Genomic DNA, 26,388 nt, shown 5'->3' on the forward strand with positions numbered 1-26,388 from the left:
ATCCCGAAAACAAGTTTGGGTTCAATTGATGAATCATAAAAGCCAACTTGTATTTAATTAACGTATCAAAAAAACTGGTTTTAATTTAATTATCGTTTCATAAAAACAAACTTCTATTTAATTATCGAATAATAAAAACCGTCTGTTTTTTAAAAATCGTAACATTAAAAATGGCTTGTAATTAATTATCGGATCATAAAGCGTAATTGTTGTTAAATAAAATTAACTACTTTACGCAGATTTCTTGAAATATGGTACTTTAGGGACCAAATCCAGGGAAATTGAAGAAAAATATGTCATTTATGATATTGTAGGTTCATCTGGAATAAATTCAGCAAATAACTTTAGCTTAGTATACGCTAACACGATAATAATGTAATTTTATTGCCCCAAAATATTTGCTTTTGTACGTTTTGCCGTTTGATACAATTAGAATGCCAGGTTTTTCTTTCTGTTTTGTATTTTTCTTAAATACTCTATTGTTTTTTCTCGAAATAATGGGTAAAAATTAAATTTTTAATTCTTATTTTTATATTATATTTTCTTGTTAAAGTAATAATATTTGTACTTTAATTTGAATAATTTAATAAATAAAAGGAATGCACCATTGGTCTGCATACAATGAGTGCAAATAAAGAGAGACTGCAAGTGGTTGATTTCTCCACGCCGTACTTCTTCGACGACATTTCGTTCTTTCTGCGAAAGCCACAAACATCCGAAGTGGAAAAAACATGGTTCTTTTTAACGCCATTTTCCACCGTGGTATGTTCATTCGCTTTAGAATAAAAAAATAAACAGTTGTTTTAATATGATTTCATTTATTAAACTATAACAAATGATAATTTTTTTCTAAGTGGTTAAATGATATGTAATGTGTTTTTTAAATTTTACACAAAATTATTTACATTTCAATATATTTTCCATTAACGTCATCAGTATGAGAGGTTGGTACTAAATGTATAATTTTATAACTGATAAATATGTCAAACTGTGATAAACCTAGAGATCGGCGGAACAAATAAATTAACCGGCAAAATTTCGATTAATCATACAAACTTTGGTTAACTGTTTATTTACAAACATTTTATACGAATGAAAAGCGATTTAACATGCAAAAATAACCGTTTTTTTCGGATATTTTTTGGATTATTGTCGGTTATGAATACAAATAAATAATTGGATAATTTCTTATTCAAACGCCGATCTCTAGATAAACCTCAATGCTTATTATTTTCGCACACACATGCTATAAATTTAAATATATTTTGCAATTTAAAGTTTTAAACAAAATTCTTAAAAAGGTTCAAGACAAATATTTTAATTTAAACCATTTCTTAATATCGGTTCCATGGAAGAATCGAACCCCTTCAAATTGATTTACGATTGATAATGTATAATGAAATTATTATAATGCTTAAAAACTTTACAGTAGAATACAACTTTGGTAAGAGTAAGTTTAGTGACGTTAATGTTTTATTAAATTCCTTTTGGGTAGATAAACATCGAGTTTTTTAATTTTAAACTATTTAATTATAGTATTAATATTATTTTCATATTAAAATTAATGTTGAAATTGGGACTAATGATATTTATTTTAGGTCTGGTTGATTATTTTGGTCACATTACTTCTTTTGAATTTCAAAATAATCCGATGTCGTTTTTCAAAAGTAAGCCCAATTCAAACGAAATACGTTTTGCTCTTTCTATAAAATACATATACAACATTTTCATGTATTTCTATTTCAAATCGTGTAAAAAGATGAACGAGGTGATTCGTATTCGGAGATGGGCGTATTTGGTTTTATTTCAGTTGTGTCAGATTGCTTATAATTGCAACCTGACATCGTCCACCAGTATCGAATCAAAAGAGCCTCTCATTCACACAATGGAACAAATGATACAAGCTTTTAATGACCGGCGCTATATTCCATCATCACTTGCTGGTTCGGACACTGCAAATATATTGCAAGTACGATTGGCTGATTTTGAATTCCAGGCTAGTTGTGTGACGAAGCCTTTATCTACTTCCCGCACGAGAAAAGCTGAGCTCCATACATAGATTACGGTAAAATTAAAGCAAATGGTGGCTCGACGTGGGAAAGCTCTTTTCTTAACAGAAGTCGCTAGCATCGAAATCAAAACCGCGGTACTTATAGCAGTCCCTATCGTTGATTGGATAGTTTGTAAATTGACCAATAACATAAATTACAGCTTTTATAAACAATATTTTTATATGGGATATATAATTTAGTTTAAAGTCCACTAAATAGAGTATAAGGTGAAATAAATACATTCGCCCTCTAGTTGTTAAGGGAATATCTTCCAGTAGCTCTGTTAAGGATCTTGAAGAAATCGTAGCAACGACTGTCCATTAAGGCTAGGAGAAAGGGTCCAACTATGGGAACTAAATTTTCTCCGACAATGTCACACAAAACTTTGAGAAGTAATTGCTCTCGGTGAGTCGCCACAATATTATCATGAGGATTATTTTAGCTCCATTGGTTATTATTGGACAAATTTAGAATGTCTTCACGTGAAAAATTGGTCTCATCGGTGGTAGGATAATACTTGGAATATGTGTATTTATATATGTTTGTCCTATTTTGTCTAGTTCCCCATTTAAAGAACGTCCATGGGCGCTCTCCGAGAGACGGAAGTTAGTCGATCAGGAGTAGCTGGTTTTAAATGCCCATCAGAAGTAGAGCGCGATGTCACAAAGCCCCGGCGCATAACTCGCCTAGGGTCGAGAAAGGGATAACGTTTCATCGGAGCTTAATATCCAGCACTAGAAGATGGGTTGTGCAATGCGCAAAGAAAGCTATCCCTTTTTAAAGGCTGACTTAATAGCCGTTGGCCTGGGTACGTGGTAGTGCACTACGTTGGATAAACCCCACAATAAATAAATTTTGGCCAAACGATTTCAACATAGCTGTAGCTCAATTTTTAGTGAACCAGCGTTTGTATTAAATAATCTATAGTCTCCTTTTCATACAAATCCCTAAGTCTATAAATAGCAAACCGAAATATTTCAAGGGAATATAATATTTCTTTGTTAAAATATATATATTAGATAAATTGAATTTTGTGTATTTTGGTAGTACTACACGCCAAACTACTACATTGCGGTAGTAAATATAGCGGTTAATAAGTAAAAGTTGTGAGTTTAGATCTTAAACAAAGAATACTTGAGATATAAATTGGAACAAATTAATATAATCAGTATTCGTAAACATTTTCAGTTTTCACCTTCGCTTCCAGAATATATTTCAAAAATGGTTGTTACTCTCCAACGGAAAGATGACTTTTTAAAGAAAATTCTTCATGAAAATTTGGCGTACTTAGCTATGACGAAAAGAACAAAATTTTCGATTCTGAAAAGAAAGCTGTACACGGAGATTTACCACGTCGAAGAATCATTTTTTCCGAAGACGACTGTGGTGATTTTGCAGAAAAACTGGAGAATTGGAAAATATATTAACAACATGTAATTAAAACTACGCTTGGTCTTGTATTGAAAAATTTACGAAACAAATGTTTGGTTTTTCAGCATCAGCCAATTACGTGATGTTGGAATCCTCGAAAAATGGGACAAAGATATGATGGACGAAGTCGAACGCACGAAACGTTCTTTGGATCAAAGAAATTCGAACAACTTCATCGTTTTCAAAAGCCTTAGTTCTCTTTTAATCGCATTTTTCTCAGTCAATGCCTTTTACATCTTTATTAGTACATCATTTCTTTTTATTAAAATTGAAAAATAAATGTGCAAAGATTGTTTTGTGTTGAAGTCCCACTACGACTTGAAAAATTTAAGTTGGTTTGGAAATGGGCAAAGAAAACTATCCTTATAATTTCTTAGCTATAACGCATATTTCATAGCCAAAAACTATTATAAGATGATTTGTCAAACAATGTTTATAGATACATTTTACCAAAGTCAATACTTTAGTTGCATTGAACGCATTATTAAATTTCAAGTGTAATAACACCTTAGTTATAAAACCTAGGCAGATAACATTATCATTATATTGATTTCGTTCAGAGGAACTTCATCAAGGCGCTCGTACACCAGACGCCCGTGACAAACTTTGACGAGTTACGCCAAAGGGTGATTGAAGCTTGCCGTCTGCTCACTCTCGTTATGATCTAGCACTCATTTAAAGAGACGCTCGATCATGCGGAAACATGTATCGCAGAAAACGATGGTATATTAGAACCCTTTATGTGAATTATCTAATATATGAAATCAAAGATTATAATTTCCATTGAAACTATTGAAATATGTTATGCTGATAAGCTACAAATTAGCCAGACACGCTGTAAATTCAAAAGAAAAATTTTACCTCAAATATTCGCGGGCAATCGGTCTTTTCAACCAAAACAACTTTACTTGTAAATTTTTAAGTATGCTCTTCAATATTCCAATTACAGTTTTCGTCAAAACAGCAATTTTTTTTAAAACTTGAAAAACGTTTTAAATTTTCAATTACATAGTTCCCTTCTTTCTACTCATTCACTGAATATACTATTCCGATCAAAATCAAACACCCTGTATAATAGCTTTAACAAAGGGTTAAAGAAAAAAGAGCAACAGCTTCGGATTAATTAACATTAATGAAATTTGAGAACGAAATCGGGAATTCTAAGCTGGCAATAAGTAAGCGACCATTTCCAATTACTTGCTAATATATCCAGATTCCAAAGATGGTTAGCGAGGAAATTCACGATGTCAGTACCACGGTTATGTGGTCTCTAAAGAAATTAGTACGAACAAACTCTTGCTAAGTGCGTAGAGTGTTCTTGCAGGACGAGTTATTTTCAAAATATTATTTCACCAAATAAATTATCGGTCTAACTCAATTTAGTGTAACTTACCTAGCGCGATAGACTAAGGCATGCTACTGCTGCACTAGAAAAGATTTCACAAATGTTCAACAACGACATTTTTATATTTCTTGTTTTACGACCTAGACGAAGCAAAATTTATAGTCTACTTATGCTGTAAATTCTAAACATAATCAATAAAGCATCATTATTATTATTATTATTATTATTATTATTATTATTAAAGAGATTTACGTTGTCTCACCTGAAAAATGAGGCGGTATACTGTCATACGCGGAGTTATTATTCCCGAACTCCAACAATAATCAGCTAGGCTAATACCCAAGGCACCACCTTAGGCCTAAGTCATCAACCGACTTTTACAAGCCATTAATTCAGGTGGCCGGGTTACGATAGGAGGTGGTGGCAAGCCCTTCAAGACACGCGAGGCAACAGCTCCCTACACTAACTATTAACGTTAACCGCAACAAGTTTTTATGGAAGGGGAAACCGAACCACCCCCATCAGACATCCGAACGCAAAGATGACGTTTCGGGAATTAACGCTCATTTTACTGAAATTATTAATTCTAAAATACGAATCATATGCCTATATGGAGTTTTATCACGTCGCGTCGTTAATTAAATAAATGTTTATCAGGCACTTTTTCAAAAGTGATTTTCATTTCTTAAAGCGATAGCTGCAAGTTTTTGCCCTAACCTTAATTTTAGTAAAAATCGTCGAAGAAACTTTTTAAATACCCGAATTCAAAGTTTTATTTCTTTTAGTATCGTAGTTAACTTGGAATAATAAAAATAAATATATTTTGAGCTGGAACGTTTGCAACTTTGGTGACGTCCCCAAAGTCCAGCTCTCTCATTTCCCGAAACTGGCTAGGTTACAACAAACTATAAATTCGACGGTTTTAAGTGCCTTAAACGAAAAATTTCCTATCGAAAAACGGAATCGTTCTATCGTAGTTTCCCTGCGTTTCGCGTGCCGAGAATTCCTTCTCCGTAAAAACCGCTTCGAGGCGGACAGGTGTGTAGAACTAGGGTTACAAAAATGGCTTTAAGTGATAGTGAAGATGACATTTTATTCGGATTAATCTCGGAATGAATCGGACGATTCAGATGTTATAGACGAAGATGAAAAAAAAAAGATTCAGAAGTAGACGAAGACGACAATATGGACCTTGGTAATGAAATTTAAATTACAAGGAGACGACCCTAGGTGTAACACACCGATCTGGTTCAAACTCGGGTGTTTGGTAGACCTTCATGTAACTTGCAAAAACCCTAAAGGGAAATGTCTCCATAGTCAACCGTTTTGCCATGGCAACCAAAAATGTTTTTGACAACACAAAATGGAAATTTCCCCCATGAATATAACATGGGAATCTGACCAATTTTAAGGGTACCCCGTGTAACAAAAAAATTAAATATTTTTAAAACGTTAAAATAGAAAATATAAATAAAAAAATAATACAAAATTTCGAAATTGATTACAATTTTTACAGAGGGTACCCTTAAAATTGGTCAGATTCCCATGTTATATTCAATGGGAAAATTTCCTATTTGTTTTGTCAGAAACATTTTTGGTTCATGCCAAAACGGTTGCTTATTAAGACATTTCCCTTTAGGGTGTTGCAATTAACATGAAGGTCTACCAAACCCCCTAGTTTGAACAAAATCGGTGTGTTACACCTCAGGTCGTCTCCTTGTTAGTGTATTACTATTTCAATTTGAACCTTTGGCGCCAGTGGGAGATGTTGATGATGACGTGCCTAGTGAAAACATTGATTTGCAGAATGAAGCCGCAGCTCGTGATCGACAAGGCAACGCTAACTTGTAAGAATAGCAATTCTATGACACTTAACAACGTTTGAAACACAAATTAAAGGTAGTTTTGTTTACAGGTGTATCTGAGGAAAGTGTCGCCCAATGATAACACGCGACGAAATAGGGAAATACCATCCGTGGAGGGAAAAAATGGGCATGGGAGCTGTATAACCCAGCCTCAGGTGTTTCACAATGTTTGCATTGATCGCTTACCGAACACATTACATCTATTGGGCTAGAGTCTATAGGTTTGTGAAATGAATCATCAGGGCTATGGGGCAATACAATTACCATCCTATCCCAAGTTTGTTGGTTAACATTATTTGTTCAAGTTACTTTGGCATTACTACTTTTATAATACTTACTCAGTTACTAATGAGCACATTTTTGCTTACAAATGTAGTTCACGATTTTGTCGCGTGATGGCGCCACCATCTTGTTGGTTAGTATATAACAGCTAGCAGAGGCAGGTATTTTCTGCACCATTTCATAGCTGCTTGTTCTCTTCACTTGCACTCCTGCCTCCTTAGCATTGTTCTACTTTAACTATTAATTGTTTCAAGATGTCTTTATTGTCATTCGAACTGTTGAACATATATTTAATAAAGTTTGTTTTCTAATTAAATATAATCTATTTTAGTTTCGCCTTAATTATCAGCGCATAAAAATCAACGCAACAAAGCTGCGTAGTGTCAGAAATCCGAGCTCACTAGCCATCCAGGGAATTTTAGCATCGATCTATTCAATGGAGTCGTCATCGTATTTGTATAAAATACTTCGAATAAAATACTTGATCTTCCAATTTGGCTAATTAAAATCAGGGGAAAATCTCTATTTCCACACTACTTAATGAAATAAGGATAATGGGCCTTAATGGCGCGTTGTAATTTTGGTTTAAGAAGATGTTTTCCCCAGTACGCTTACATATTCTCCTGTCAAGTTGGTTAATCCAATGATTTAATACTTTTTTTCCAGTATAGACAAAAAAAATCAGAAGTGACAAGTTGGCTTTAGGTGTTTGATTAGCGATAGCAAGTTCCTTATGGTTTTATGTAATTTTCGCAAACATTCAATTCAATTAATTACCCAAACCTTCTGCATTTCATATAATTATCAATATCCACTTTCTTATCATCATGAACAGAGGGGGACTGGACTCTCAACTAGCTCCAACATTGTTTTATTTATCCCTTCACTTAGAGACTCCACTGAGTATTCACAGGCAATTTTCATATTCTAAAAAAAAATTTAAATAATCTAAAATACATCAAATTTGATAAAGATCATATATACTACACCTACCATTGCATAGGTTGATCCAAACATAATTGATTTCACAGAGGGCTCCCCAGCTTTGGTTTTAAGGAGGGGGATGTACCCTCTCCGTTTGTATCATAAAATTATCTTTGAAATGAAGAAAACGCAAGAACGAGCCTCACAAACATTCCGTGGAATGAATAGTGGCTGTTTTCAGGAGCGAAATGAATGATGCTTGAAGAGGCAAAGTTTCGCTCGACTTACCAACCATTTGTGTTTCATTGTTGGTAATGATATTTACCTGGTACACTGCAATCAATAATAAATTATAAATAAAACAAAACGATAAATAAATTAAGAAAATATAAATAATTAAATAAATGTTTACATCCTTTTTTAATTTCTGAACATTGCAAAAATTAAAATTGAAATTGAAATATTTTAAATTTTAAATATAGAAATATTTTATATTTGTTTTTTAGAGTGAAGACAATCGTTCAGTGATAAGGCTCCTTGTTTACACGACGAGGCATCGAATACCACTCTGACTCTTGTTGTCTCACTAGTTGACCGGATGACAGCTCGATGCGGTAAATAATAAATTGGTCCATCTTTCTTCGACAACGGATCATCAACAACCTTGATGATGCCAGAGGCAAGTTGTTCTCTCATGATGCCACTGTAATCTTGATATAAGACTGGGTTGTTACGAAAGTTAGTTGTTCTTCTTTTCGCTATTACGAAATTGTCCTGGAGATCTTCGTTACTAGTTTTCCAGGGAAAATGAACTTCATACCGGTCGGACTTGCAAGTTATGGTTTCTTCGAATCTCTGGATGATCTCTGACGTGGTATTATTCTCTGAGTTTGAATGATCTTTGATGCTAATGGAATCCAACTCCCAAAATCACTGGATCTGTGTTGAAAGATTATTTTATGTAGATACCGTTAACGCCGTGGCTTGATCTATCTTTGGTGTAAGCTCCGTAATGGTTGATTTTCCGTAAATAGTCCATCCTAGGATGGTTTCGACTGCCGCCAATCCTTCGGACAGTCTCAGTATTTTTGTAGTTGCTATGGTGTAATACCATTCTGCGCCAATCAGGATCCCAATGCTCGCTTCTTCAGCAGTCTCTAATTTTCCTCCAACATCGGCCAATTTCAATTTCTTTTCTTGCAATTCCAGTAGAGAACCCGTTGGTACTGAGATCGACGCTAAACAAATAAACGGTACTACTAAGGCTTGAAGGGTAGCACGGCACTTTGAATCTTCTTAACTGTATGTACTTGACCTTATGTCCCAAATTTATGAACTGATAAGGCTTCTGTTCCAACAACTTCAAGCTTGAGTCTCTCTGCGATATTTTCCCGTATGTACGTTCTGGTGCTCCCACTTTCCAAAATGAATCGCACTTGATAGACAGGTCCTTGAGTAACAGGTTTCACTGCTGCAATCTTCGCCTTGGCGGTTTATAAATAGACTCTTCCTAGTTGGTTGGTAACGAAAGAGAGTTGAACCGAGGTATTAGCCAGCGATTTCATTTCTGTTCCATGATTGACATTCTATTTCTTCTACTTCGCATACGGAGAGGTGATGTTAGCGCGGACATCGTATACATTCCTTTTTCTTCCCACAAGTGCGTGTGACATGTCTTTTCTCCAAACACATAAAAACACTGCCTTGCTTTCTCAGTAGTTGACGTCTTTCTGGTATCGTAGAACGAGAGCATTCTTCCGGTTTCTGATTTGATGACTCACAAAAACAACAATCATCATTTTCTTTTCCTTTACCATATACCGTCAAAGCCGCGGCTGATGCTATATGTCTTGGCACTCTGTCGAATCTTGATTGGGCGTCTCGATATTGACGATGTGGTCTATCATTTCCATTATCTTTCAGGGGGGCAGATTGACTGAGCCCTTTCACGGCATTCGACCTCTTTACCCACGTATTTAAACAGGTCTTCAACATCAGGAATTTTGCTGCCCGTTCTCCTACTGACGTCGACTCGTAACTCCGGCGGATGAGTACACATCAGTACTCTGTATAATAGGGTGGCATACGAAAGAGCTTCCCGGCCTAAAGCCTCCAAACTTCTTACATGAATTTCAACGGAGTCGTTTAGTTTACGTAGTCCCACCAGGTCGGATATTGACGAAACCGGTCGAAGATCCAGTAGCTTGTCATAATGTCCATTGATGATCGATTCCGTGCAACCAAATCTATCATTGAGGATTTTGAGAGCTGCATCGTAATTTCCATCTGTAAGCCCTAGACCATAAATGGCTATTGTCGCTTTCCCTTCAAGCAGCGTCTTTAAGTAACTGAACTTGTTAATCTTGGACATCACTGCTTCGTCGAAGTCATGAACTGCTGCCTTGAAGGACCCCCAGAATTCTTGCCATCGTTCAGGACTTCCGTCGAATTTCTCAATTCTGAGGATTGGAAGATTGACTCGTGATACCAGTGATTTTCGATTATTACGCTCATTGTTGACATTGACAACCCCATCCACTTGTTTGATTCGTCTCGTTGCTCGGGCTTTACTATCTTCCATCTTAGAGATAAATGCCAGATTGTCCGTGGTTTGTTGGTGGTAATCGGCTAAAGGTCATCCGTTAATTTCTCCCAGGGAGCTCCCATCCTCGTCAATACGCATACTTTTATTTCCAATAAATCTAAGTCAAGTCGAATTTCTCTTAGGCCTTGATCTATTTCAATCGTCGCTTGGTCCGATTGCGTCTTGATTGCAAGTTGTCTTTGTAGCAGGCAATCATATCTTCCATCTTCAGCCATCTTCTATACTTGACCAATATTCTGGACAGTCTTTAATCTAAGTTTCTGGTCTTCAATCCCGGGTTTCGGCACCAGAAAGTTGTCGCAGAATTGTTCAGGATTGTAGCGTCATTGAATTATGAGAGCACAATGGTTAAAATAAACGACTTTATTTACATTTAAAAGCTAAGTCAATAAATCAACATATCTCGAAAAGGTCAGACACACAACTAGTAGTCTCTGGATTTTCATAAACAAGGAAAACTTCAGTCGGTTCATAAAAATTAATATTTACCAAAATATTAGACCTAAGTTGAACTCAATTTATATACTTTTTAAAATCCTAATTCTTTTTGACATCGATCAAACGAAAAGTTGCGATACGTCTCATCCTAAAATAACCCTTCCTAGGGGACTTTGTCCCCTCGGAGCGGTAAAAACAGTATTAGGGTTGCTGTTTGCTAATTTCAATGTTTCATAAACTTAGAATTGAACTGTGATACCTTTTCCTAATGTTAGTACCGAATGAAGTGGGAATGGTATTCAAGCGATTTGCAGGTGGAAGATATTCGGAATCAATTGCGTGAAGAGGTTTACGGTATTGTTCGTAGCAGTTGTTATTGAAGTGAACAAATTTCGGAGCGCTCAAAAATTTTGCCAGTTGTTGTCCCCATGTTATCCAGCCATAAAGCTCTAGTTTCTAAGTTCTTAGGTAAAGTGTGAACTTTCACATCCTGGAACTATGCATGATACTTTTTTGGGACATTGTGCAAGGCCTAATATTTTGAACAAATAAGACAACACTAAGTAGAATGCACTAATATAAAAATTATATATAATAATATAATCATAAGAAATATTTGTGATCAAAAAGAGTAATTAAAATAAGTCGATAATTTGGTTAACAACCAAAAATACTTGGCATCTATTGAAAGAACACGTTTTGTGAATAAATAAATTCCTATTTCCTATGATTGAGTAATAGTGGTGGGATAGAGGCTACCAGAAAACATACCATAGAACAGTCGACAAATCCTAAAGCAACCAATACGGCGAGATTAAAATTAACGCTCGAGACCAATCCTGTTTCAATTAAGATCCACTGAGGGGCGCTGGGCGTATATTTAATTTTAATATTAAAGTTACTAAACGATAATATTATGTTAAATGAGTTACATTTTCTAAAGCCCATCATTCAATTAACCCAAAAAATATCAAGTGCCTTAATTTCTAATCAGTCAAGTCAATTTGCAACTATCACTTTAATAAAATATATTAAAGTTATTTATAATATGCTGATGTCGTATTCTTGAAATGTTTCTTGTGTTTCACGCAGACAGTATTATTTACCAAGGATTATTTGCTCTAAAATACAGTAAATTAGATTTATTCCTAAATAGTCCAGTTCACATTTATAATTCCATTTTATATATTGATTTAGGTCATGTTTGTTTAATAGTAACGGTAATACAAAGGCTTCAATTTTTTCATTTTCTAACGCCACATTTACCTAATTTCAAATCAATGTTCCTTGAGTTTGCCTCGGTGTTTTCAGACCTAAGATTGTACCCTACGATTATCGCTGCAACAAAAGCAATATACAGCTGCTCTGTAATATTTAACATTGTGAAGAAACTTCGAGCAAAATCAATGAAATGAGTCGGAACAATTGCAAGACTTATAATTTGTAATATTTACCATGGTGAGTGCAATAGTTAATTAAGGGTACTTATTTTCAAATAATAAAAATGTTATTTAGTATATTTCACAATAACTATGATATAAATTAAACATTGGTATCTACAACGTCATGCGGTAAATTTCTCAATAAAACTTGTTAACGTTAACAGTAATAATGAGAAAAGGTAGGCTGTTGACTTGGTGCTGATTATTAATTATTAGTTATTTAATTTATTAAGTAAATTAAATTAATGATATGTGCAGTTTTCTTTAGATTTGTACACGACTAATCTGCGCAAAACCCAATTACGTAAATAATTATTAATATAAATTGATATATATGAAAAATATATGAGTAGCAAAGAAATTCTAGTAAAGGAGTTGAAAGTAGTTGCAATCGGGAAAAGTATTTTAAGCTCATAAACTATAATAATAATCAAATAAGTTTACATTCAAGGAACCAAACAGGCCTAATTCAACTACTGCAGCTAATCCTACTTGTGAAGCCAATTGCCGGTGGCCAGGTTTAAATTCCGTAGGATTGAGGTGGCAAGCCTTTCATGCCACGTGAGCCAAGTGCTTCCTACACCCCTAAGCCTTAGTAAGTTTTCGTGAAAAGGGTAAAAAGGGTAAAACCCTAGAGCTCGTTGAAAAGCTCCTCTATTCCGCAGGGAGTAAACTCAACGCGGAAGGAGAAGCATCGAGTTTTAATCCAATGCTTGACAAATATTGGTCTTGGTTATAGAGAAATGAAGATGGTAAACAATAATAGTAGTGAAGCTCTGTTTTTCAAGATAGCAGCTTTGGTAAGTAAAGAAATTATAAAATCGTACTTTTACAGCGGTATATACATCCCAAAAGATAATTTAAGCTAGAGTCAATTCACTTAACTAGGAAAGACTAAGGTTTCACCGTACAATGTAGTAACAGTTATCATCTGCATTATTGGTCGAGGTTTTCGGTTGAGTTTCGAATTTCCAACGAAACATCATTATACGAATCCAAAATAATAATCAGAAGGCAGACTGCTTAAAGATTGGAAATTAGCGGAATTAACTGGCAGAAATATGACGCATTTTGACGATAAGACGTCAAACCTAAAATTTCCGTGAATAGATTATTTGACGCCGAGTGATAAATGAGGCTTATAACCAATGACCATTTTGAGTGTGGCTTTATATTTTGGAAACTTAATTAGTATAAAATATGTTTTATTTTTTATAAAGAAAAATATACAAAGGAAATCTAAGAATTCGATATCGTACTACACGTATTCAGCTCTTTTAGCACTTTCCGATCATCTTAACTTCAGGTAATTCGAAACTTTTTATCAACGGCTATTTTTAAAATCGTTTAAAAGTTTTTCAAAAAATATTATCATACAGCAATCTTCAGAACAGTACTATATCACTTTGATCTAACATCACTTATTAATCAGATCCCGCTGCGTCATTTGGGTTATCAAGCCAACGACACTTACATTGGAACTTAAGGCCACGAGTAAATGGGAATCGAACTTTAAATTTAAGGAGGACTTAGTCAGCAGACATGGGGAAAATCGCAAGTGATTTTTAGAGATTTACTCTAGAGTGAGAGTGGAACCAAATAAAAATTTTCACTCTTTCCCACATTCGCTTTTCGACACTCGCCGAATTAACTCTTCCTCAAATAGTGAGATTAGTCAAGGTCACTTATTTCACTCTTATTCTATGCGGGAAACTTGAAATTTAAGTTCGTGAAATTTGAATTCGTTCCAAAAAGTAAACTTCCCTTCCCGTTAATAGATGGCACCACGCACTCCAGTAAAGTCGTTAATTTATATTTAAATTCGAATTTCCCGCCTTTATTAATAGTCTTGAAAATCGATAAGAGTAAAAGAGCTGACCTTGACCACCTTCACCCTTTTCCCGCGAGCTCACTCGGCGATTGTCGAAAAAGTGAGAACTCTACTCTCACGAGTGGAGTTTTTGATTTGAGAGTGGAGTGAGAAAAGTGAGGGGGAAAATCACTCGCAAAAATTCACTCCGAGTTTTGCCCAACTTTGTTAATCAGCTTTGCTTATTTTGGTCTAAGCATATGGCGAGTGTTACTAAAACTGAGCAAGATACATAATTTTTAAAGTCGTTTCACAAAGGCGAATTATTTGCAAAAACCCTTAAAAGGATTTTTTCGGCCTCATTGTATAATGCCCTACAAGCTTCACTTTGAAATCCACTTGAAATGAAAGTGAAAGCTTTCATTTACAAGGCTCGTTTTCTTTTGCTAGTACGAGCAATTTAGATTTATTTCTTACAAAGCTTTCAGGTATTTTTTTGATGGGACCATCGATATACGAAAAATAATTGTTATTGCTTGAAATTAGGCAAATCTAAAAAACCCAACCTAAAGTCTCTATCATTTTCAGAAATGATGAAACTTGTGCCTAAAGATATTGTTAATCGCTTTTAAATGTTGAACTTTTTATTTCCAGCTTCAAGGTATTCGTTCCAGATGACGAAGAATACGGCCGAAAACAATCTGACGGTAATTGGACAGGAATATGTGGAATGGTGCATAGAAATGTGAGGAACTATATTGAAATTGCTTATAAGCAGGATTCATGTTGCATAAATTGCCTTTTAACGGTCCTTTTTACCAGCCGTTACCATGTCCAAATTTGAATCCAGCTGGAATAAATACGCATCCAATTTTTTTACGAACAAATCTGGAATTAGTTGAATTCCATACATGCTATTTGGATTAAATTTAATATAACAATTTTCGATCACACTAGACTCAATTTATGTCGAATTCAAAAAGGGTGTTGAAAAGAGCTCGTTCTAAGAAATATTTAGGGTTTTAATTTAGAATTGAAATTTGATCCACAATTTTCGTGTTTTCTCGCGTTTTCATTCGGGTTCTTCAACCCGTGCTCTCACGACGTCAGTTGAGAAGTCAGTGTCATATACTAAATTACACAATAAATTTCAGGAGGTGGACATCGGCGCTGAAGTGTTATCCATGACGTTGGAGAGAATGGGTGGAGTTCAATTTTCGAAGCCAGTATTTTACGACACATTGTCGTTCTTTGTGTCCTATCCGGGGCTTTCCGTTGAAGACACTATGTTCTTTTTCGTTAAGCCATTCTCGCAGAATGTAAGTACTAAACTATAGTTTAAAGGTTTCGTATGGCGCGGAATAAGTTAGCATTAAAATGTTTTTATCTCCCAATTAAAATCGAGATACCTCGTAGCTAGCTTTGCAAATAGTTACATTATGTTTATATTTAAGATTTGTAACAATTACTTTTCAAAAATTGGGATCTCCCTTCTTTAAAACAAAAAAATGTACTTTAGGATCAAAGTTTCTAGAGGGAAAACAAGTATATTAAAACAATTGATCGGACGACAATGCAGGGCAAATGAATTTGTTTTTACAAAATTTAACGACGAATTAATGGGAAATATCACAGCTACCTCAATCAATCTAAGACGAGAGCAATAAAGTAGAACTTACCGTTATTTGAACAATGTAATTAATATCGTTTAAGGCAATTCAAAATCATGAGATCCTAATAATTTAAGTTAGATGACGACACATCCTTTATGACGTGGTAGTTAAAATAAATCTGCACCTACTGAAGTGGTAATTATTTTAAATCTGCACCTCCTGAAGTCGTAGTTATTATAAATTTGAACCTTCTGGTGGATTGTTCCTCAACTTAGAATGTTTCCTAACACCTCGAGATAACATTTTTAAAATTCTAATGTTCGCTAACAAACTAATGTATAGCTTCTAAGACACGTCACCTGGAATTTAATCCCAAAGTCTCAACCGCCAGACTATTTCTATTTTACATTAAGGCTTACGGGAAGATAAATACTTTTATTAAGTCGGAGTATAAAATTGAACACCGCAAACAATTGATTCTATTTTTACTTACTTTTAACCGCGTTTTGTGCGGGATTTCTCGTCGTTAACCTAAACTGGAAATATACCTGGAAGCTAAAATGTGTTAAACATTTTAAAAAAACGAAGAATTCTTTAATATTTTATCGCGAAACCATTAATTTCTTCCATATATGATGCCGTCTACATGAGTTCTGCGCGATTTGGACCTTATGAAAGGCGTATGACAATTTGTGGTTTTCGTTCTAAATAATTCTAAAATTACAGGAATATTATGTAAAATTAAGGTGTCTTTCTTACAATGGACAGGTGTGGATAGCACTTTTTTCATTGTATATATTTGCTGCGGTAGTGACAGCTCTGAACCAATTATTGTGGAAAAGAATGACCATTGCGAAGAATAATGTTCTCAACAGTGTGAAGGCAAGTATTGTTACGCTGTAAGAACGCAAGCAAAGATTATTTCAAAGCTGACGCTTAATTGGATCAAAAAAATTGGTTAATTTTCATTTTACAAACTCTTTTTTTTTTAACTCAAATGCTTTCCAAACCATCATAATTAAAATTGTTGAGCATTGGTTTTAAACTTAAATATAATTAAATGTTTTAGCTTTTCATTGCAATTTTCCATTATTATCCACTATTGGTCAAGTATATCAGCCACTATTTGTCACTTTTGCCACGGTCTTGTTAAAAACACTGCTGGGCGGACAAAATTCTACCTATTAAATATTGTAAGCTATGACCCTAGTATAACACTCCTTCATTCTAGCAATCTCGGGTGGAATAACAAGTGTAAAAGTAGATTTTATCACTAAATTCTCTTGATTCCATTTTTAATAAAGAAATACAGTTTATTATATTTCTTTTATTGAATATTCTAATTTTGTTTTTCAATAAATTTCATTTTTAAATTAAATTTTAATTGTTTAAGGCTTTTTCGAAGAAATCAGAAAATACTATGTTTCTTATATCAGGAACAATTATTCAAATATGCTTCTTGTTGCTGTACTTGAATTTGCAAGTATTGTACTGCTCACATTTGACTGCAGCAAACAGCGTCGAATTCAAAGAACCCTTAATTTCAAGACTTGATCAACTGAAGAAACTTGTTCGCCGCAAGAAATTCAAACCAACGGTAATGCGTGGAACGGCTCAAGTCAGTATCCTGCTGGTAAGTCATGAGCATCATTGAAATGGATATACCGCGATACGTGACTGTTTAGTCTGATTAAAACATACATGCATTTTTATGTATCTTTTACATCAGGAAGGAGCAAAGCTCACAGAATTATTTATAATTATTAATTTTAACAAAGTATTTATTATAAAATTAAAAAGGAAAGAGTTATTTATTATGGTTTTTCTTAAAATGATTATAGAAGTAAAATCAGATTGTGTTTCCATACCAAAAACTAATAAATTAGAATTTTTTTCGATTTAACATTTGCAGATAAATTTTCGCTTTAAATAGTGTTAGAAATATTTTATAAGAAATTAATAAGTATTTATTCCGTTCCTTCATAACGTTTAAAATGGCGTCATCTAGAATTAATACCAACATTAAAATCGAACGATCTAAATGTTCGTTTCTTTTTTGTTTTTTTGGTCGATAGAAAAAAGTAAACCATGACCGAGATTTTTTGTATATTTTTAGAATTTCGCATATTTATTGCATCGTTCGTGCAAAATTATCGGAACCGAAGATGATATTGTAGATAAATTACTTTCGGAGAGAGTGGCACATCTTACTCCTACCAGCCTGTTCTATTCGCATGAACGAAAGAAGGAGCTGTTGGGGGCCTTGTACGAAGTGCCTGAGCCGATTAACAACATCCTGGGTTGCTTCATTTTTAGAAATGGATTTCCGTACGCCACACATTTTAACTCTATGTAAGTATCATAATAATAATAATAATAATAATTTATTTTGAAGCCTTTCCAGATAGAGCGAATAACGTTCCGTCCGTAGTAGCCAGTGGCGGATTAGCTACAGCCCAGGCCCCTATCATTGAGATTTATTCAGCCTCACACTTTACCGTATTCTATTCTCTTCTAAGGCCACTTATCTTTTAACAAGTTTCAAGCCCCAAGGCTTAATCCTATTCAGCCTGTTGGCTACTTACCCACTGGTCGTAGCATTAAATATCAGGTGACACAGAGGTAATCCATCTGACCTTTAAGACCATCGCTGTCATAGCCTATGCAGACATGGAATGGCGGAGTGGTTAGCGGTAAAGCTTCGCAGCGAGAAAAGCCATGTTCGATCCCAGCCTGTGCCACTGGCTGATAACTTCTTTTGCACTTTATTTGTAAGTTATCTCTCTACTGGTCAATGGGGATTTTCTTAAATATTCCCTTTTAATAAAAACTTGTTGATTTAAAGGGAAATAGTACGTGTAGGGAGCAGTGGGCTTCCCTTACATTAAGGCCTTGCCACCACCATTCCACGTTTTGTAACCAGGCCATCTATCTGATTGAATGGCTTTAAAAGTCGCTCGATGACTTTGTTATTAGAAGAGATTAGTATTATTATTATCATTTGTTACTTACAACAATTTCTTTTTGCAGGATTCGTCAAATGTCGGATTGCGGTTTTCTGAACAAATTGTCGAAAGAAATGTTCAGTGATACGATGAGGATGCAGGAAAGAATCTTCACAACGGCACCATCTAGTTTGATCACTCTTGGCAATCTTCGGGGGCCTTTGATGTTCCATTTTGTTCTAAATATGGCAGTATTTACGACTGTTTTTTTAAGACTAGCCTTTCGTTTCTGCAACATAAATTTAAAAAATCGACCGTTTAATGAGAGCGAAACCCTTAATTTCATGAAAGGGTAAAAAAATTGCTATTCGATTAAAGTTAAGCACTCCGTAACTACAAAATACAATAAATTTATGTACCCCGTTACTCAAACAACTAGTAACAATAAATAGCTACATGTATCAAATGGAAAAATCGTTATATTTCTTATATGAGGGACGAAAACCCCCTTCGATAATTAAAAACGGCACATCACTGCCATGGATAGAAAGAGGGAACTAATACCGGTAGGTAGAACGACACCCCAATTAAATATCTATCAAGTGCTATTGAAAATAATGTAATGTTTAACGGCGTAACATTAGGAGCTAGCGCGGCTTTTAATTCACTTACACCAACACCATCACCACCACCGCCAACAAAAGCATCGAAAACACAGCCTCATTCTCCTCTATAACTAGAAGAGATGAGGCTAAAAAGGTGACATTGGCGAAGTGAGGAACTTGAACTGTTTTCTTATTTTGTTATATATTTAGTACTGTGATTGTAAATTTAGTTAAAAGAAATAAAGTTTTAGGAATATTATTTAAAAAGCTTTTAAAAAATCACTACTTACTATACACGTGGTCTTTTTTGCTCTGACTGGGCATTTTTTTCAAAACCTACAAGTTACGAACTTTTCAAGGTAATATGTCTAGTATGGGAACGCTTAAATTCCAAGTTTCAGAAATATTTAAACATTTCTCATGTTTTTGAAAAATGTATTATTTAGCGGGAAGAAGCTAGACAAAATATTCCAGTGAGAAAGTTGTAGAGCACTGTCGATTATGTACAACTTAAAAAAAATCCATTGAAGAAACGTGGTGATTTAAAAAAAAATTATCCATATAAAGCAATAACCAGTTTTGTGTGAAAATTTTAAAAAATGACTTAAAATAGGTTAATTTTAAAGTATATTCGGGCAACAATATCAAAAAATTTTCACGTTAAGTTTAATGATATCGCCGTTGGCCACGATGCAGGTTTCGGCACGATGAAGCATCTCTCGAAACGAGATGCCGATCATATCAAAAGTGAGAGGTGCGAAGGCTGAAATAATTCGTTTTCATAAATCATCTGTGCTCCCAACTGGCGTCTTGTAAACTGTTACTTTGATGAAACCCCATAAGTGAAAGTTCATCGATGCTAGGTCTGATGACCTCGGAGGTCATCGGACGGGTACATTTCTACCAATCCAACGCTGAAGGAACTCGTTGTTTAGATGCATCACAACACATCGAAGGTGATGGAGTGATGCACCGTCATTTTGGTACCATAGGTGTCTGGTAGTTTCCAGCGAAATGTCGTCTAACGCGTCTATAAGAGTGCCAAGTAATTTGATCGATTAAGATGATTAGGAAGGAAAAATGGGCCGATAAATCTATCTTCGAACAAACCTGCTCAAACATTCAGTCGAAATTATTGTTGATGATGGTGAGGAAAACCACAGTGAGGATTTTCATCACTCCACTTGTGATTTTTTTGCCAGTTGAAAGGTTCATCTCTCCCAAAGGAACACTCTTCGATCACGAGAAGGGGAGTGATGAAATTTGGGTCATCATCAGACATGTTAATTAGCCAGTTGCAGAAATCATATCGTCGTTCCATATCTCCCTCGTGAAGGGTAGCTCAATACGGATAATAGTGGCGATTGTGAAGAGTTCTTTAAACGTAGTTCCTCGAGAACCAAATATCGTCGCTTGCACCTCTAATACTTGCTCGAAGGTACGCTGCAATCTAGGCTTGAACGATTTCTTTCATGTTGAGGTTTTTACGAACTTGTCCACGGAAACTGGGATTGACGTTTCTGTAGTTGTCCTAGTCTCGAACAGCTCCAAGACAAGTATTGTGTCTTGGTATTCTGTTAGAATATCGAATACTTTTGCTTAACTCTATGAGCGTACGATTGGCATCTCCGTAAAGTAACTCGACCATAAAAGCGTGCTGCTCACGAGAATAAAATGGCTTAATTGTTTATTAGGTTCAATTAATGTTAAAGAATGATTAAAAACTGAAAGATTTCGCTTTAAATAGTACCTGACTACCGATCTTTGCTTAAAAGCAACAGAAAATATTTTAGTAGTGGGCCTCAGATTCTTACCGGAATTCTTAGTCTAGCACCTTCCCGCCAAAAAAATAGTTTTTCAAAAATCTGGAAAATGTTTCACGTATTTTAGAATAGGTTGATTTTAAGCGTTCCTGTAGCGGCCGACCTAACCCCTGCCTTACAGTGTGCAAGGTCATATTCGGCTCTGGAAAAAATCCCCAAAATTTAGTTGCCAAGGACGATAAATAGAAAGTCATCCAAAGGGGTAGAAACAGAGACCCCTCCGATAGGAAATAGCGCCGCCTTCCAACCCCCCAAGAAACCATAACTGCAAGTAAACCCCCCCCCCTAGACGGAAGAACAACAAAACCAGAGAACGTAAAGGAAACAGATTAACTAACAGGAAAAGTTCGAACAGAATCGGATCTAGGAGAGATCCCCAACCCAGTCCGGGCCGCGATATCCCAAGAACGTAGTCAAATAAAAGATGCATAATGCACAAAATTAACGGTCAACCCAAAGAGGCGAAATGCCCATCGCGTTTAATTTCAAATAAATCCCTAAATCCAAGAACGTATTTCCCGTGATGGAAAAACTATCAGCAGATCGAGTCAACTTAAGGCATCCCTCCAAATCCACCTGTCGTCGAAGTATCATCCCACTAGCAAAAGACATTCCTGGGTTCCGTCCCCTTCTTATCGAGAAATAAGTCGTCCACGTCGCTTCTGCAGTAACCAGATATTCGAGACACCAAGAAACAGAGCCAGCGAAAAGAAGACAACATCCCCTGACAGCGAAACCGTAACTTTGAAAATTTCCTTGAAAACCCCCCTTACTATTCCCTGAGACGGAAAAACTACGTTTAAGAATATACGCTAATCCCCCGCTAGTTAAAAGATTAAGTCTAGAACCCCTAAAACCCTGTAAAATCGATACTCCCCAATAATTCCTCTAATACCAAGTTGAAGTGTTTTGTCAATTTCCTGTCCCGAGAGCGAGAAAAGCCCCGTGTCAAGAGCCCCAAACAATACCCCTTTATCCCGACTAGTATAAAAACCGAGCCCCTAACCCATAAAAGTATCTAAACCGATTTTTACCTTGCCACGCCAGTATAGTTTTTGAGTCACTTCCCCGATAAATAATATTAAATCTAAGTAAATTTAAGCGCTTAACGCTAGTTTTTTTATTTTATTTACCCGCCCCAATTTTAAAAATATTTATCACCCACCATGGCTGCCAAGTATCCCGAGGATACGCCTGATTTACGTAAGAAATCTCAAGTTTAACTTTTTGCTTATATTATTCATTTGTGTGTTATATTATGTGTCGATAAAAGCATTTTAATCCGACAACATCATTTTTCTTTTACTTATTATCATCAACGCACTGCAACGTCGTAAGGGGCGAAGGGGTAATATAATGGCGCCATTAGTGTACGAGCCATACCATTGTAAGGTTGTTCAACCACAACCGGGCTGAAGACCCACCATTCATATTTTGTTCCAAAATGTGCTTAGTTACATTAAGTGTGTTTGAGATATTTTTTTCGTTTTGTAACATAAGATATATTCATATTAATTGCTTTAGTGGCTATTTTCTTTTCCAATGTCTGTGTACTGTACCCCGTTCTATTTATATTTCCTTAAGGCTATAAATTACACATTGCCTTTGTGGCTATAAATTACACGTTGCATTTGTGGCTATCAATTACACATTGAATTCGTGCCTATAAATTACACTTTGCATTTGTTGCTATAAATTACACGTTGTATTCTTACCTATAAATTACACGTTGCTTTTGTGGCTATAAATTACACGTTGCATTTGTGGCTAAAAATTACACGTTGCCTTTGTGGCTATAAATTACACAATGCCTTTGTGGCTATAAATTACACTTTCCTTTGTGGCTATAAATTACACTTTGCCTTTGTGGCTATAAATTACACGTTGCATTCGTGGCTATAAATTACACGTTGCCTTTGTGGCTATAAATTACACATTGCCTTTGTGGATATAAATTACACGTTGCATTTGTGGCTATAAATTACACATTGCCTTTGTTGCTATAAATAACACTTTGCATTTGGGCAATAAATTACACTTTGCTTTTGTTGGTATAAATTACACTTTGCCTTTGTGGTTATAAATTACACGTTACATTTGTGGTTATAAATATCACGTTGCCTTCGTGGCTATAAATTACACGTTGCCTTTGTGGCTATAAATTACACTTTGCATTTGTGGCTTAAAATTACACGTTGCCTTTGCACAGTGTTTCAAAATCGACTCTTTTGTGCCAATTTAAATTTCAACAAAATATAATGAATGTGTATATATTATTGATCACTGTTTTTAGCTCCGAAAATATAACTTATATTCTGGTAACTGCCACCAGGGGGCCAAACGTTCCCCTTTGGGAATTTTGTGGAATTTCTTGAGTCAGTGTGTGTAAAGGCTTCTGCTAAACGTAAATTTAAAATTCGGTGAAAATCGGTTGTACAGAAGTTCTGTAAAATGCGCTCAAAGGTTCAAATTTGATCAAAATATGGCATATTCAAACGGCCTTTTTCCAAAATGTTGCAAGTAGTTGCAGAAAAAATCATCATAATTTGGTAGAATAAGGTCCGCATTATAACTTGCAAAAAGTCCGAGTGCGAAGTTGCGCGAAGTTTTCAAGATATATACATTTTTATAACTCCGAAAAACATTTTTTGAAAACGCAATTTCGCCAGGTTCATCTTGTTTTCCTTCTTTCCACTACAAAATATTCTACGCCTGATAAACTTCTATTTCATCCTCCTGTTAGTAGGATTTTGCTGTGCGCATGCTCTCGCAAAAATTGATTTAGATTGTCTCACATGTCTTGTTCCTAAGTAATTTCATACAATTTAAAATTTTAGATACAGTCGTTTCATGAAGGCAAAAAATAAATTAAATTAAACAAAACTAAATCATTTTAATTTTTGCTTTTCCTTTGTTTGGCAACTTTAGAACAGGAACCTACAATAAATTGAAAGTACCATTTGCCGATTATTATATAAAGAATCAATATAAATGAACAAACACACATTTATTATCTTGTATTGTGCATTTTGAACAAATTACGTTGAAATAAGTAATGAAATGAATACTTCATTTTTGAAAACAAAAAATACTCGTGTAACAACAAGTAAAATTAATAATAAATAAAAATACATTTTCATTATTTGCACAAGTTAAGTTTTTAAGTGATATTAGTAAAATTAAGTAAATATTATTTAAAAATGTTCCTCATTTTCCAAAATAAGACTAAGACCTTGCATATCCGCATGTAAATCAAATGAATCTTCCAAATCGATGTCGAACTCTTCACCAGCATTAGCGCATGGCGGTTGCAAAAATTCTACTTGATCACTTTCTTTCAACATAAGAATAACAGCCAAAGGTAGTGGTTTGTTTTTGTTTTTTGTCTTTCTTTCAACAAGCGAAAAATCTGAGATTACCGGGTCAGACGAATCTAGAGATCGGTTGAAGATGTCAAGTAGGTTATCTCTTCTGCTAGTTTTTCTAGCATGGAACTCTCTATACTGGCGATCCATCTTGTTTTTGATTCTGCAGCCTGTTCGCTGAGCAATCCCAATGGTAGAGTAGAAGACTTTATGATGTCTTTTCCATGAACCAGAAGCTTATGCACGCTTACAGGCATGTAGTACCAGCCGTAACTTTCAAGGTATGTGTGAAGTAAACCTCTACAATACTCTCCAAATTTATCTTCGTCTACTGGTAATTCGCATGATATTGCGACGAGAATTACGTGCAGCTGTTCTATTAGCCAGTGCTCCAATCCTAAAATGTCGGCAATATTCGACGGTTCCTTTCGTTGAACGCTCTTCGTGCTGTGTTGCCATCATTGGAAGACCCACTTCCACCCGGTTTCGGAAAGTCAACCCTAAGTGCCAATTGGGACAACAGTTTCTCTTGAATTTCTCTTTTACGCTTCTGAAAGAATTACTTTTTCTCGTCCCCGTCTACGCGCCAACATCTTAAACCGTCGCAGTTTCGATAGCCAAGGTGAAGGCAGAATTCTAGACATCGTATCCACGTGTGAAGTGGACTTATTCCGTATTTGAGGTTTTCAGGTTTAGGGGTGAACGTGTAGTTAGAAATGTTGTTGAATTGAGATGGGGTAGCTCCAGAAATGGGACACGATTGTTGAGATTTCGTTCCGGTGACGATGCTCAATACCTTTCCATCAATGATAGTAAAGGCTAAATCATATTCGACCGATAACTTTTTATCTGTTTTAAAAAAAATTCTAGTGGTGAAAGCGCCTTTATTTCTTCATCGACTCGGCGCTTTTCTTCTTTAATTACATCCGCCGTCTCCTTGCAGAAACTAAGTCGTAAAGGTCGACAATATCGAACAGATTGGGACGTTTGGTTATTCCATAAGACGTGACCATTTTCAGACTTAAACTGAAGTGGAATAACGGTGGTGGCGAACAATCCCTGGTCGTCGTTATTTGCGTTCTCATACGAAAACGACTGTTGTTACTGAGATTGCCCTGTACTCCCATCAAATCCCCAAGAAAGTGTAAGAGTGAATTTCTGCTCTTCCATATGTAACATATCGAAATACTGACTTAAAACTTCAGCTTGTAGGTGTACAATGCACGTAACCGTATGGTTTAAAAGGAATTGCAATGGAATCACCGCTGATGTGTCGGATATTTGAGCAGGGACCATGGGTCTGGACTCTTTTTTTATTTCGAGCACTTCACGGTACGCTGGGTATAAATCGATACCATGGGATTTTGCACCTTCTCTCAAGCGGTTATAAGTCTTCACCGTTTAGCCCTCATCAATTATCAGAGCGAAAGCTTCTTGTGGGGTATATTTCCGAAACATATTAGGTTGTTTAATTTGACTAATAATTTTATGTGGTCGTGCAGGACTTTTTAGCACCTCTTTCAATAGAGTGGAAATGTCTTTTTCTCCATCTCGCTTAGCGGACAACTGTACAGCCTTCAAAACCTTTGTCAAAGGTTGATCAGACAAGGTATTTGATAATACTGAAATGTCCCTTTTTTGTGTGCGAGGACGCATCAGTGAAAAATCCTTAGTTAGCCTTCCAGTGGAACTAGTGCTGGGTTCGGTACAAATATCGGTAAGATTTTACTATGAGTGTTAACACCAGTAGAGGGCGCAATTTGGTCATATTAATACATTTTGATATTCCGTAGGGTACACGAAGATACAATTATTATATGTAGACAAAACTAATGAGTTTTTTT

General features: G+C 35.4%; 1 protein-coding gene across 1 annotated transcript; it reads right to left on the minus strand.

The window, feature by feature from the left end:
- Positions 1–8,387: 8,387 nt before the first annotated feature.
- On the minus strand, positions 8,388–10,718 carry LOC149955596 (uncharacterized). The gene is made up of 5 exons (XM_090166704.1): positions 10,584–10,718; positions 9,867–10,479; positions 9,539–9,814; positions 8,868–9,136; positions 8,388–8,819 (listed from the first exon to the last, which is right to left on the minus strand). The coding sequence occupies exons 1-5, from the start codon at positions 10,716–10,718 to the stop codon at positions 8,388–8,390; spliced, it is 1,725 nt and encodes a 574-aa protein (XP_090022830.1).
- Positions 10,719–26,388: the final 15,670 nt, after the last annotated feature.

Source organism: Leiobunum rupestre, chromosome 2, assembly GCF_980474605.1.
Source record: "Leiobunum rupestre chromosome 2, qqLeiRupe1.1.hap1, whole genome shotgun sequence".
Classification (NCBI taxonomy): Eukaryota; Metazoa; Arthropoda; class Arachnida; order Opiliones; family Sclerosomatidae; genus Leiobunum; species Leiobunum rupestre.